The sequence below is a fragment of the Onychostruthus taczanowskii genome, unplaced genomic scaffold (assembly GCF_017590055.1).
Source record: "Onychostruthus taczanowskii isolate IOZ18803 unplaced genomic scaffold, ASM1759005v1 scaffold119, whole genome shotgun sequence".
Taxonomy (NCBI): Eukaryota; Metazoa; Chordata; class Aves; order Passeriformes; family Passeridae; genus Onychostruthus; species Onychostruthus taczanowskii.
The window spans coordinates 628,316-640,947 of record NW_024498340.1 but is presented as its reverse complement, the minus strand read 5'-3'; the positions used below and the strand labels follow the sequence as shown (position 1 = coordinate 640,947).

The 12,632-nt window shown below is 46.0% G+C and overlaps 1 protein-coding gene across 2 annotated transcripts in view; it reads left to right on the top strand.

The window, feature by feature from the left end:
• Window positions 1-12,632, top strand: part of TNFRSF11A (TNF receptor superfamily member 11a) — a 28,397-nt gene that overhangs the window by 3,421 nt on the left and 12,344 nt on the right. For both annotated transcript variants that reach the window (XM_041427781.1, XM_041427780.1), the window contains exons 2-6: window positions 9,218-9,299; window positions 9,726-9,851; window positions 10,394-10,537; window positions 11,637-11,730; window positions 12,077-12,171. In XM_041427781.1, coding sequence (XP_041283715.1) covers window positions 9,218-9,299; window positions 9,726-9,851; window positions 10,394-10,537; window positions 11,637-11,730; window positions 12,077-12,171 — 541 coding nt within the window. The remainder of the gene's footprint in view (window positions 1-9,217; window positions 9,300-9,725; window positions 9,852-10,393; window positions 10,538-11,636; window positions 11,731-12,076; window positions 12,172-12,632) is intronic.

The following is a 12,632-nucleotide window of genomic DNA, read 5'->3' as shown; positions in this document are numbered from 1 at the left end:
TTCCCGTGAGGAACGCTGGCAAGCCTTCTACTGTTTTGCAGTTTACCCCAGAACATGTGAAAAATCTCACAGCACCTCATATCAACAGAATATAATGTATGTAAAACTACATCAAACCACAATTTAAGAGATCTATCCCACTTCCCCTTTCATGTTAAGCATCATCTGCCTGATGTAATTTCTTCTTTCCCACCAACAGGACCAAAACAAACCTTTGCCACATTTCACAAATTGGTAGAATTCAAAGCTTATCAGACATATCGAGGGTACTGACCAATGTCATCTAGGTCACAGGGCTTTCTTCATACTGTGCCAGAAGGAAAAAAAAAACCAAAAGAAACAGGTCAAGCAGAGAGATAACTGCATCCCTAAGGATCTTTTTTTGTTTCTATTGCCCATTACTGTCTATTACCCTCAAGTTCCGAAAAGTGGGTGTAACTTGACAGCTGGGCAAGAACCAGTACAGATGGTAAAAGGGACGCATGTTTAGACTGGTTAATGATTTCCATGATTTTTTTCTGCATAGAAAATCATGGAAACCTCAAAGTGGTGCCCTCCAGTGTCACTTAACACTATTTAGTACATCCTTGACACTATTTAGAGGAATCATACTTGAGTCGGGCTTATCCATCTGTCCCTAGGAGTTCAAGTGGTGAAAGGCTCTCCTGTAGTAGGTACATAGTGCAGATGCAAGGAAAAGGCAATGCTTGCTGCAAGGCTGTCCTCCTGCTTCTCCCTGCCCACTTCCTCTCTGTATGACCAGGTCTCCAGGAAGTCTTTGTGGTGACCAGAGGCAGGAGGGTTCCTGCCACCACATGCCGTTACCACAGAATTCAGATCTCCCTCCATCCTGTGCCCCGTGCTGCAAGGAGCTGCTCTGCAGCAAAGGCTGCAGGACACTTGGAGGAGATGGTTGCTTCAGGAGCTGGTTGAGCTTACACAGGAGGGAAGAGGGAAACAGAGGTAGCTGGTTCATCATGCCATCAGCTGCAGCTCTGCTGCTTGCATAGACTGTCCCCTTCCTTTCCATGGAAACTCAGCTTGCAAGGCAGCACTGGCTTCTGCTGCAGCCAGACACCCCTGTTTTTAAGGATGCCTTGGTTGGTGTTGCTTGCATGGAGAAGCAGCTGCTCTGAGAATGGCTTATTATTGCCGATGGAAAATGCAAAGGCAAAATATTTGTATGTTGTAAATGCAAGATAAAAATTAAGTGATGTTTAACCAAGGTTGCACTCTGGACTTGAGTAGGCCTTGGTCTGTGCGGCACAATAGCCTGCCTGCAAGAACTTGCCCCTTTTTATGACTTACTCTTCTTTGAAAATGGTCCAAAGTTCATGTAGTAGAAGAAAAACGCCACAAGCAGCAGTGGCTGGAAGTCACAAGGTGGGCTGCAGGTGGGAATCCGGCCGCGCTGGCACTCAGGGCAGCCTGCTGTTGTGTCTGCCCTGGGAGAGCAGGACTTGGTGTGATGCTTTGGCACTCGGGAAGGCAGTTTTCCTGATTTGTCCCTGTCTGTGTGTCACCGCAGTGTGCCATCATATTTGTGATGGGGTGCCTTCTGGAGGGCTCAGCACTGCACAGCAGGAGCAATGCTGACATCACCCTGGCACTCCAGGACATCCTGGTTTGTGTCTCATACCTGTGTAGCCACCTCAGCTGCTTTGTGCAGGGCTTCTGATGGTTACCTCTTTTGTTTGCCTTCTCAGGGTGTGAGTTCTCTGAGCATGGCTTTCTTTGGTGTTTGTGCAGTGCCCAGGATGTCATGGCTGCAAAGGAAGCCAAAGAGTCATTAATCACCTTGGGATAGCACCCCATCTGTTTCTCACCAAAGTCACAGGGAGGTCTGCCCACGCAGGCCCAGGAAGGGAGCGGATACATTGCCCTGGCAGGATGCCATGGTGTAGGCTGCAGCATCCAACCCCCATCCGTGTTCTCTGGATCATCCTCTGGGTCTTCCTGGGTCTTGCCCAAGACCCCAGCAGCATCCCCACGGCAGAGGCACATTCCCGACACCACTTGGCCAGATGTGTTTGTGCTGCCTCCCTGCAGCATTCCCAGAGGAGTGGGTGGAGCAGGGGCTGTGGCAGGGAATGGCAGCATAGTGGGCAGGCAGAGAGAGCTGAGACCCAAGGTTACTTCTCAGCCCCTGCAAAACTCTCTGGCTGCCTCCCCTCTTAAAATCTAGATAAAAGAGACCAGAAAAGGCTGTGTTTTGGTAAAAGAGCAAAACTGGCCGGTTTAATCCACCCTGCAAGAGCCAATTAGCCAAGGAGGGGGAAAAAAAATGAAGTCATTCACCCTCACCACTTTGTGGCTACTCCAAAAGAAAAAAAAGTATATAGGGTCTGTTCAAGAATGGCGAAGAACAACATTTGTGACTGCAGATGGACGCAGAATATATTTAGTCAGTGGTCAAAGTGGAGGGAAAAGAAAAGAATCTTGTATGGAAATAAAAATACTGTGAAGTTTTGTTAGGCAACCCATTAATCTGGAATGCAGAAATACAGATAGGGAAAAATGTGCAACTAGGTTCATATGAAGTCCTAAAATTGCTTATGTAGCACACAAGAAAATCTATTTCGAGTGTATTATTTTGCCACAGTGAAGAGTTTTGCCTTAGGAGCAATATATGCTCCAGTAACTTTGCATTGTTTGGTAGCAAGGCTGAGATGGTTCCTTGAATCTGATCTCACAGGAAGAAAAGCTCACCCCTGCAATACCACATGTTGTAAAACAGCCTGCTTATGGAAAGCAGCCAGGGCCTCTTCCAATCAGGGAAGAATATTTCCATAGACATTACTGGCCGCAGCCACCGGCAGAGCTGGTTCCTCGTGACTGACACCTAAAGAGTGAATTAATCAATTCTCAGCCCAGTCTTGAGCCCTTTATTAAAGGCAGCAATTCCTTCACAACGGAGAAGGTGCAGATAGAGTCATGCAGTCCTCCCTCTAACTCACACTGAAGCAGAATGGTCTGTGGGTGTTACACGCGTCCCCCCCAGACAGCCATCATCCCAAAGCAAGGGCTGCAGCCCCACCTCTGCCCTTCGTGTTTCTGCCTGCAGAGTGTATTCAGCAATTGGACAATGCTAACATCCAGGAGAAGGAAGCCAGAGCAGAGTGTCAGGTGGTGAAAGCAAGCTTCCTCTCTTCTACAAGCTTTCTCATTCTGCCCAGCACCTCAGCTAGGATTGTGGGATCTCACTTCACATATAAGAGATTAGCATGTTATGTTCCACTCTGAGGGCATGCTGGAAGGAACTGGTACATAAATATACAGATTTTAAGCATAGAAAGTCCACATTGGACTGGCATCCAGCCCAAGAAATCTGTCATGGTCATTTCTTCATTAAGACTCAGCTTCAGCTGATGAAGCATAGAAAAATGATCTGCTGAACTAAAATTCAAGAGGAGCATGCTCCCCCTAAATCATTGTAGCTTTACTGGGTTTTTTAAAAATTTTTTAATTAAGCATGCATGGGTGTAGAGTTACTCATGATGAGTCATTGAGACAGTACCTGGAGTGATAAGGCTACTAAACTTTCCTTTGGAGCACTGCTCTCGCACCTGTTCATTCTAGAAGAGATTTGCCTCTGCAGGCCTTACCACAAGCACACCTAGGTATTAGCTTTGATAATGTCATTATTCTGCTGCCTTTATTTCTGCTTGTTATGGACTGTTGGTCTTTCTGTCCAGCCTTTTTGTTAAATATTTTGGTCTGGTTAGCTTTTGGCTTCTCAGTCTCTGATTCACCTTCAGAGTATTCTACCTAGTAGCTGTTAGTCTTTGAATTGCTGCAGCTGTGGGTACACGTAGGTTAAAGCATGAGGTTTTGCAGCAATGTGCAGGCAATGTGCAGGCACTACTGACTGCCCAGGCAGTGAAAATGTTAAGTGTGCCCCTCTGGCTGCGGTGTGGAGATGACTTTGTCTCTGAATGACAAATGTTGCGCACGTGATGGCAAGTCTTCAGCCCGTAGAAGCAGGCTGGCTGATTCACGGCTTCAGTCAGTCCCTGTTTCAGCCCTGCTGTCTCCCACCCCCATTGTCTCCCATCCGATATATCTGATATACCTGAGGTTCCTGTCTGCCTGCCCCCACCCCACCGTGAGAGCCGTCAGTGCAGCACTTCTGCTTTGCGTAGCTGCTGGCCAGAAATAGCTCTGGTGGGTTTGAGATTGAGGAATGCTCCTTCCTACCGGTGGAGCAGTACCAGTTGCTCAGGTGTTTGCTTTTGGCTGCACGCTGGAACAGAGGGACAAGGGGAATAGGCAGGACAGAACTTCAGCCACCATTTGCCCAAGTCCTGGCCGCACGTTACAGTTTTCTCTTCACCTCTTCATTGTTGATTTTATCCCTTATGCTCTTTCTGGCCTCTTCAGGCATTCAGGCTGTAGCAGGGTTTTAAGGACCTATTTTTAAGAGTGAAATAATATTTAGTTTAAGCTGCTGCCATTTCCCGGCTCTATTTTACCACGTGGTGGTAGTTCTGTGATGTGGTTTACTGGTCACTGGAAAGTTGACATCACCAAAAGCATTTCATTCACAATCTAAGATTTTTGTGATGAATTACAGGCCTGCAAGCAAATAACTGGAATTGCAAAGCTGTGACTTGGGTGCTGCTTTGATTTAATTTTTATCAACAGTGAAGACTGTCCATGAAGGAACTGTTGCATGCAGCATGATTATGATTAAGTCTTTAACACAGGACTCCTCTTTCCCCTTGTACACCCTCAACTGTAAAATTTTCCAGAGTTGTTACTATTATGTGCCTCAAGAGAGTGCCTGGGAGCACCAGCCACAGCAGCGCCCATCAAGAACCAGATTCTGTTTTTACTCTTAAGTAATTTTTTGGGAAGCCTCTGAAACTGGCAATGGGCTGAAAAAATCTGGGGTCTGGTTAGCTGTACTGCTGACCCAAAGCAGGTGGGAGGCTGGAAAGCTGTGGGCGCAGTTGGTACCTGTGAGGGGAGAGGCAGTGGCTCATATTTGAAGAAGCAGCAGCAGATGACTGCAGAAGCCCTCTCAACTGTGCTTGCAGGGGCTACTTCAATTCAGGAAACATTGCTCAAAGCTCACTCCTGTTGACAAAGGCTAATAAAGCCCCAAATCCACAGATTTTTTTCAGTTTTGTAGCAGGCAAGTCTAAGGACCTCAAAAGCAAGTGGCTTGGATAAACCTGGGCTCCAAAGTATAAAGAATGGTGTGTGCAAGACAGGAGAGACCAAAGTTGTCTTTTCCATAGGTACATTGATGCTGTAATAACAAATGGAGAAAAAAAATGCGCTTTACTGAGTGAAATGATGACAGATGACTTGAATACTCTCCAGAAACAACTACACTGATCAAGAAGGTGTCATCTTAAAAGATAGTTAGCCCCTTGACATGTCTCTTTGCATCTCATTTTTTTCAAAACAGATTATCGCTAATGAGCAATCCTCATTGAGGCCTCAGGTTCTTGTTCAAAAGTGTCATGGGAAAAAAATTGTGGAAACCCCCGACCTTGTTCTTCCAGATTTTTTTTCTTTTAAAGGAAAGAGGCCCATGCAACTCTATCTTCTCTGAAATGTGAAGAGCAAGAAGAGTAATTTTAGCATCCATGACACAGAGCTTCTGCTGCCCTCTGATTGCTCAAGGGCACAAAGAACAAATATTTCCTTAAGCCTGAGAACAGGAGTCTGAATGCTGCTGGTTCTCCCCTTCAGAAGCACCTGTGTGTGTGTTTTTTTAAGGTGTTAGTAACGCAGTGTTGCTTTGTAATGCTGTCATCAATGTTCTCCTACCCTAAAAGCACAAGCACACTCTTACTTAGTGTCCTTTTCAACAAATAAGCGAGACAAAAACCCAAAGCTAAAAAGTCTGCCTGCAGCTCAACACCAAAACACAATCTTTCTGCAAACCTTGATGTAAGCATGCTTGTTTTTTCCAAAATCCATTGTGGTAATCATGTGCTTAAAGGTAAGCAGGTGTTGGTGTTCTTTACCAAACTGGATCTACCAAGCCTGGAGGAGGTTTGTCTTTTTTCCCCTGGCTTCTTCCCCTGTCAGATATACTTGTTCTGAAGTAATACTGATCAAATGGGAAAGCTGCGTGGTTTTTTAGGAACTGGTGCAAATCTGGGTGCTTTGCACACTTTTGAAATGACAAATTAAACTTACACAGGATACCTAGAGCTCTCTGAAGCACTTATTTACATGTGGTGGTGGGGTTTAATGAGCAGCTTCGTTAATAGCGAGACCATTAAAGGAATGACCAGGCTGGGTGTAATCTCATCTAAGCACTTCAGAGGAAGTTGGCACTTTCTCTCTCTAGATAAGAGCTTGGTGGTCACTCTGACCCACAGGCCAGCATCCGAGGAGAGGAAGGATGTTCCAGGGGTAACGGAGCAGACTTGGGCCTTGGGAGACTTGGTTTGGTTTCCTGTCACCTCTGTAAAGCCAGATGGCCTCCTGGTACAAGTTCCTCATCTGCAAATGAATTGCACTTCCCTGTCTCAGAAGGACACATTGGCAGGAATGTGCTGGTGATGGTGAAGCATCAGGTCATCGTGCTGCCAGCGGCACAAGTACTTCCCATCCTCCAAAGGAAGTTAATGTACAGTTTGAGACAGACACATCTGCCTGGCAGAGGGATTAACATGGGATAGCCTGACATCAGCAGAGCTGTGTTAGCAAAAAGTCTTGAGTTTGGCTCCCACCAAAATTCCAGGTTGCTTTGGTTTCCCTTCCTGTCAACTCTTGCCCCAGCTTTCATGCTCAGCAGGTCCAACCAGTCCATACCAGGCTAGAATCCCTCACCTTCACCTGGGGGTTAGCCCCATGAGAGCCTTGTCTTTGCACCACTGGGAAAAATTCAAAAGAGGGAATATTGCAGCTTTATGAATGCCTTGGCTTGTGTGAAAAGGGGAAGGACACAGACACAGAAGAGGCTGCTTATTGACACAGAGCACAGGTTAATGCAGCTGTGACCTATTCCATAACAATAGCCCTCATTTTGTCGTAAAGCCTGGTGGTATCAAATGATGTCCAGCAGTGGCTGAGCAATTAGCCTGCTCCCTTCACCTTGGTTCCAGGGCCCTGCTGCTTCTCCTCAGGCTGAGTTGTGATTCTCAGAAATTACTCCAGACCCTTTAGCTGAATGCTCCTTAGCAGATTTGCATATCCTTCCGCAAAAAGGATGACTTTGCCCTTGTTTGACACTTCAGTAATTTTTTTAGTCTTTTTGTCTAAAGAGGAACTATTAAACAGGGGCAAAGGAGGAAAAAGAGGATATTCTGTAACAAAAAGCGAGTGGCTGAGACTGCTTTTGGTCTCACCACTATTGTTACTTTTGTGGATGGCTGGGTAGAGAATCAATTGCTCAAGACACTCTCTGTGCTTGGTTCCACGTCATCACCTCAGCCTTTTGCTGGCCATCTCAGTGTTTTAGCCTGAAGTGTGTTACAGAAAACGAGCTCTTTCAAATATAGGGGTCACTGAGCTGTGTCGCTGTTCAGCTGCCAGGCTGGCCCAACTTTCCTTTTCCTAGATTGCCTCTTCCCTCACCAGCACTGCCTGTTATCCTGTGCCCCTCCTTGGAGGTGCCGTGTAAACAGGGAATGCAGTGTTTGTTCCAAAAAGGCATTATCTAATCACAGGAAAGGTACTTCTGATGAATGCAAAGAAAGAGACAGGGAAACAATGAGACAAAGAGGACTAGACTCTTAATTTGACCTGGGGTTGTGTTGATGATTAAAAAAAAAGCCTGTAAGTTGTTTATACCCTGCAAAAATACAAGAACTCAAGACCTCTGACTTGTGCTACTTTTTCAGTTCCAGACACAGCTAGCACAGTTTTGATAAACACAAGTCATGCACCAACCCATAGCTCAAACTCCAAGCCAGAAAGTGGTGTTTAAAAAAAATCCAGTCTTTTTTGGTCATCCTAAATATACAAGACCCTTTCCAGCATCAGAAGAGGGCAAGGTGCTTAGGGAAAGCTATTTTTTTAAAGAGGTTGCTATTCCTTAAACTAGAAAAGGAGAGAGGAGAAGATATAAAGACTTGGAGGAAACAAGGGGAGAATGCTAAGCAGAGGAATGGGAACCAGCACCAGCAGGCATAGGGTTGTCATGTGCTATTAGATGGCAAAAGCTCCCTTTAACTGGCAGAAGAAGCTTTATTGCAGCTTTGTCCAAGTTAATGCAGTTTTCATGGCTTTATCCAAGAGTGAAGAATTCCGTGCTATGGGCTCAATTTTGAATCACCTTATTTAATTTCAAGATCAACTACTGTGAGGTGTTGAGTTTGCCTTGAGGACTCTGGGCTGCCAAAGCAGGGTCAGTGACGGGCTGGGCACAATGCTTGGCTGGCCAGGATCCCCAGCACAAGCCATGCCCTCAAGCCTGAGCTCTGGGTGGGACCGCTGTGTGCACAGGCAGCTGAGAGCTGGGAGGGAGTGCAAAGGCCCATGAGGGCCAGAGGCAACTCTGCTGCCCGCTTTGCAGATGTTCTGTCATGTACCCATTTCAGGTGGGTGGGGGAGAGGGGGTGCTTTGTGTAGATTTGTGTTGGTTTTGGTTTGGGTTTTTTTGAGACACAAAAGCTGTTGGGTAATTGCATCACCTTTCTGGATGGCTGCCTCAGTTCCATGAGACCACCTCTGCAGGACACTGTGGGAGCCATAAAAAGCTGCAAAATTTAAGCCCAGTATTTTGTGGGACTAGCCAGGAGCATTTTGTATCCCAGCGGGAAGCTGGGAACTTCTTCTTTTTCAGGAATATAAATCATTCACTTTGCTTGTTTGCTTAATGCTCTGCATTAAAACTGGCAGTTTCCCAGGTCTTGATCTGAGGTAATTTCTGTGGAAGAGACTACAGAGGTATCTCTATGCCTTTTTTTGCCTTTACAATTGTTTTAAAGTAATAAATTTTAAATAAAAGAGTGCTGTAAGAAAAGGTTATGTAGCAGGCCAAAAGTTCACGACAAATTGCAAGATGGGTTATTTATTTGTCACCTGGCTCTATTAAAAGTCCTTGTGTGTACATCATCAAGTACATACTCTCAGCATGTCTACAAAGCACCTTTGAAGTCACAAATGTGGGGTAAGTTTTATTGCTTGGCTATCCACAAGAGACAGACACAGAACATCTTCCTTCTCTCTGCCAGCACTGGGACTGGGTAGGTCTGGAGCTCTCCAAGTGTATTGGTTCTCATGTCCTCTCTTTCCTTCCCTGCTCCAGCTGTCACTACAAACCACTCCGCCGTGTGAGAGCGAACAACACTATGAGCACTCTGGCCGGTGCTGCAGGAAGTGTGAGCCAGGTACGTGAGCACTGCCGGGGCTGTGAGGCTGAGAGGCTCCTTAGCAGCTGCTCCGGGGTGAGGCAGCCAGCTCTCCTGACTGCTGGTGGACTGGCACGTGCCCTGCAGGTGCCTGATCTCAAGTGCCTTCCTAGGGCAGGAGTGGTCCTGCTGGCCTCAGCAAAGGCCACAGCAGCTGTTTTGTTGGGATAGCACTTAACCAGTGCGGGAGACGGAAAGGAGCTCCATTCTTGTGCTCCCAGGCTGTCCACTTCACAGATGTTTCAGTGTCACACTAAATGGGGACCAGATTGACAAATTAAAAGGTGCAGGAGGACATGATTGTCCACAGCAGTGTTAGCAGCCAATCTCTTATTTTTCTCTAACCTCCTTAGACAGCTGCTCTACAGCTTCCAGGTGACCTACTTGTCCTTTCCTCAATCACAGGGAAGTATTTGTCTGCTAGATGCACTGCTACTTCTGATAGTGTGTGCCTGCCATGTGGCCCAAACGAGTATATGGATGTCTGGAACGAAGAAGATAAATGCATACTACATAAAATATGTGATCAAGGTGAGCTGTTCATACTGCAAAACCTTTTAATCCAAATTAGTGAGGCATGAAGATGGGAAAGTGGATCTAGGGAAGTTGCTGTGTTCAGGTGCCCAGCACTGAAGGCTGAGCTTGCAGAAGAGCCTGGCAGAGAGGGAGGTCCCCGGACAGCAGAGATCCTGTCCTGTGCCAAGCACCATGACTGCAGTCTCAGTGCTGCTGATAGTGATTATCTTCTCTGGGGCCATTCACCCCTGTGAGCTGATTTTAGAAGTTGTCCTTTTGCCCAGCACACTCTGCATTCACTTCCCCTAATGTGTTTGTCTCACCCTTGCAAATGCTGTGTTTATTTTCTGCAAAAGCCATAAGGAAATGTATTGTTTAGAAGTGCAGTGGGTGAGGAACCCCGTGCTGATCAAGGGTCTCCCGTGCTTCCGGAAAGACACCATTTCCTCTGACATGAATGATTTTGCATCTGCCATTCAAGCAAAGCAAGTAGGAGGTTCAGAAACGTGAGGTTTGTTATCAGAGAGATTTTTACTCTCATCTGCTTTCTCTTTTAGGGAAGGCCTTGAGAGAAGTGAACCCAGGGAACAGTACGTTCCAGCGGCAGTGTGCTTGTACAATGGGCTACCACTGGAACGAGGACTGCGACTGCTGCCAGCGAAATACCATGTGTGCTCCTGGACTTGGAGTCAAGCCTCCTGGTAAGATATAGAAAGGGGATGTACAAAGTGAAATGTCCAGCTCAGGCCTACTGGATGAGGCCAGCATCCTGTGGGTTGTGACATTAGAGAGGGTCCTTTAGACTCTCAGGTGATTGTCAACAGAAGATGTATGTCTGAGTTGTCATTACTGCTTCATATCATCCTCCTGGACTGTGCACTTTTTGAAGGCTCCTGCCTCCATAGTTTAAATAGTATCTTGGATCAAGTGACTTCTGCAAGTTGTCACGTGGACATGGCAGTAGTTAGAAGGTGTCCAGTACATTTCTAATGTTTGCTGAGGTGTCTGACTGTGAGTCACTAGGTCATGCGTTGCTCCTGTATTCAGAGAAGCACTCTTCTGGGGGTGTTCCTGAGGTCAGATTTGCAGTCTGGTTTTGTGAAATGACTTTGCTTTGCCACTTTTTAATGTTACAAACAAGTTAAAACTGATTAGCACTTTTCAGGTAGCTCGTGTATTCTGTTTTGGATGGCTAGTAGTGCAAAGGTTTATTAGAGACATTTAATTTAAGTGTAATTAAAACCAGATGCAGGTGTTTTGTGGGTGGAAAACAGTTAAGTTCAGAGTGAACTCTGGGAACAGCTGCACCAGGCATAAGGAACCCCAAAAAAGCAGCAAATAATAGAGAAATGGAGGAAGAAATGCTTCATGTGTCTGGAGGGGAGTTGCTGTTTTTTCTCCAGCCTAACAAATCCTGATGCAGCATTTTGTTTACTGTGGCTTCACAGAAGTGACAATACCAGTAAGTGTCACTGTCTGTGGCACAGCATCATCGTGAGGGAATAAATAGAAGGGGAAGGATGTAACAGCTGTGTGTTATTTTTCAATAAATAACACAAATGGCTCCTGGTCATTTCTCATTTTGATCATGTAGAGGAGTGCTCAGGTGAGGCTTTCCGGGGCTTACATGGGACTGTCATTGCTGCCCTAATATAACCTAAGACCCCACCCTTTATGAAAGCTTTTAGGGGGATTGTGGGAGGAGAGTAGAGCGGGAGGATGGAGAGCATAGTCACCTTCCTCTCACTTGGAAGGAGCCCACAGAAACTCATCTATGAAATTTTTCGTTCCTACACACAGTGCAACAAGACAGGGACACAATGTGCATACCATGTCCCAGAGGATACTTCTCAAAGGTCTCTTCATCCACCGACGAGTGTAAATCCTGGACCAAGTAAGTCCTTGGGTGTTGTAAATGGACCACACCAGCCTGAAGGCAGGGAGAAGCTTGGGCAAAAGCATTTCTCAGTGGGGTGTTCCAGACTGCTTGTAGAGCACACAGAGCATCAGCATTGGCTGTGCAGTGATGAAGGCATTGTCAGGCTGAAGCTTGAATTCTCCTTGGAAGAGAACAATAAAGAGCAGTGACAACAAAACTGCTGAGCCAAAAATAAAGTATCTGAGGTTCTTAGGGGTGGAGAAATGTCATATTTTAAAACAGAAAGTACTGCTCTGCATAAGTGTAGGAGGCACAACAAGCTTCCTTGAGAGAACCTAGCTTCTTTGTCTTTCTTTTTTAGCTGTACAGCTCTAGGAATGGAAGAAAGTGTGCCTGGGACTGACAAGTCTGATGCAGTTTGTAAAGAACGGAAGATGCCTGAGCCATCAGAAGATGGTTTGTCTCCTCATAGGGGTTGTTGATTGGAAAGCAGCAGGGAGGAGGAGGGATGTGATTATTAGAGGTTTGGGCTGACTTAAATCCATTCTCATTGTGGGTGACTCTAGGGAGAGCAGCTGTAGACCAAGACAGTGCTCTTGGAAAATCCCATCTTTAAAAATTGTTTCAGGCCTGTGACTCTAGGGCCTGTGTCCACTATTAAGCTGAGTTTAACACCTCCCACTAAAACTGCATGGCAGCATTGCTTTTACAGCCATGTTATACCCATGACTCCATCACATTTACAGCTTGTTCATTTTTCTGTGCTTTCTACACACACATTACATGTATAAAGACTAGCAGCTCCTCTCCTTGCTTATTTTATAGCAATGGATACAGTCTCAGCCTGATCCTTCTCAGGTATCCCTTCTTGCCCACTGTTCATTTCCTTTTTCAGTTTGGATATGATACCAAGGAGG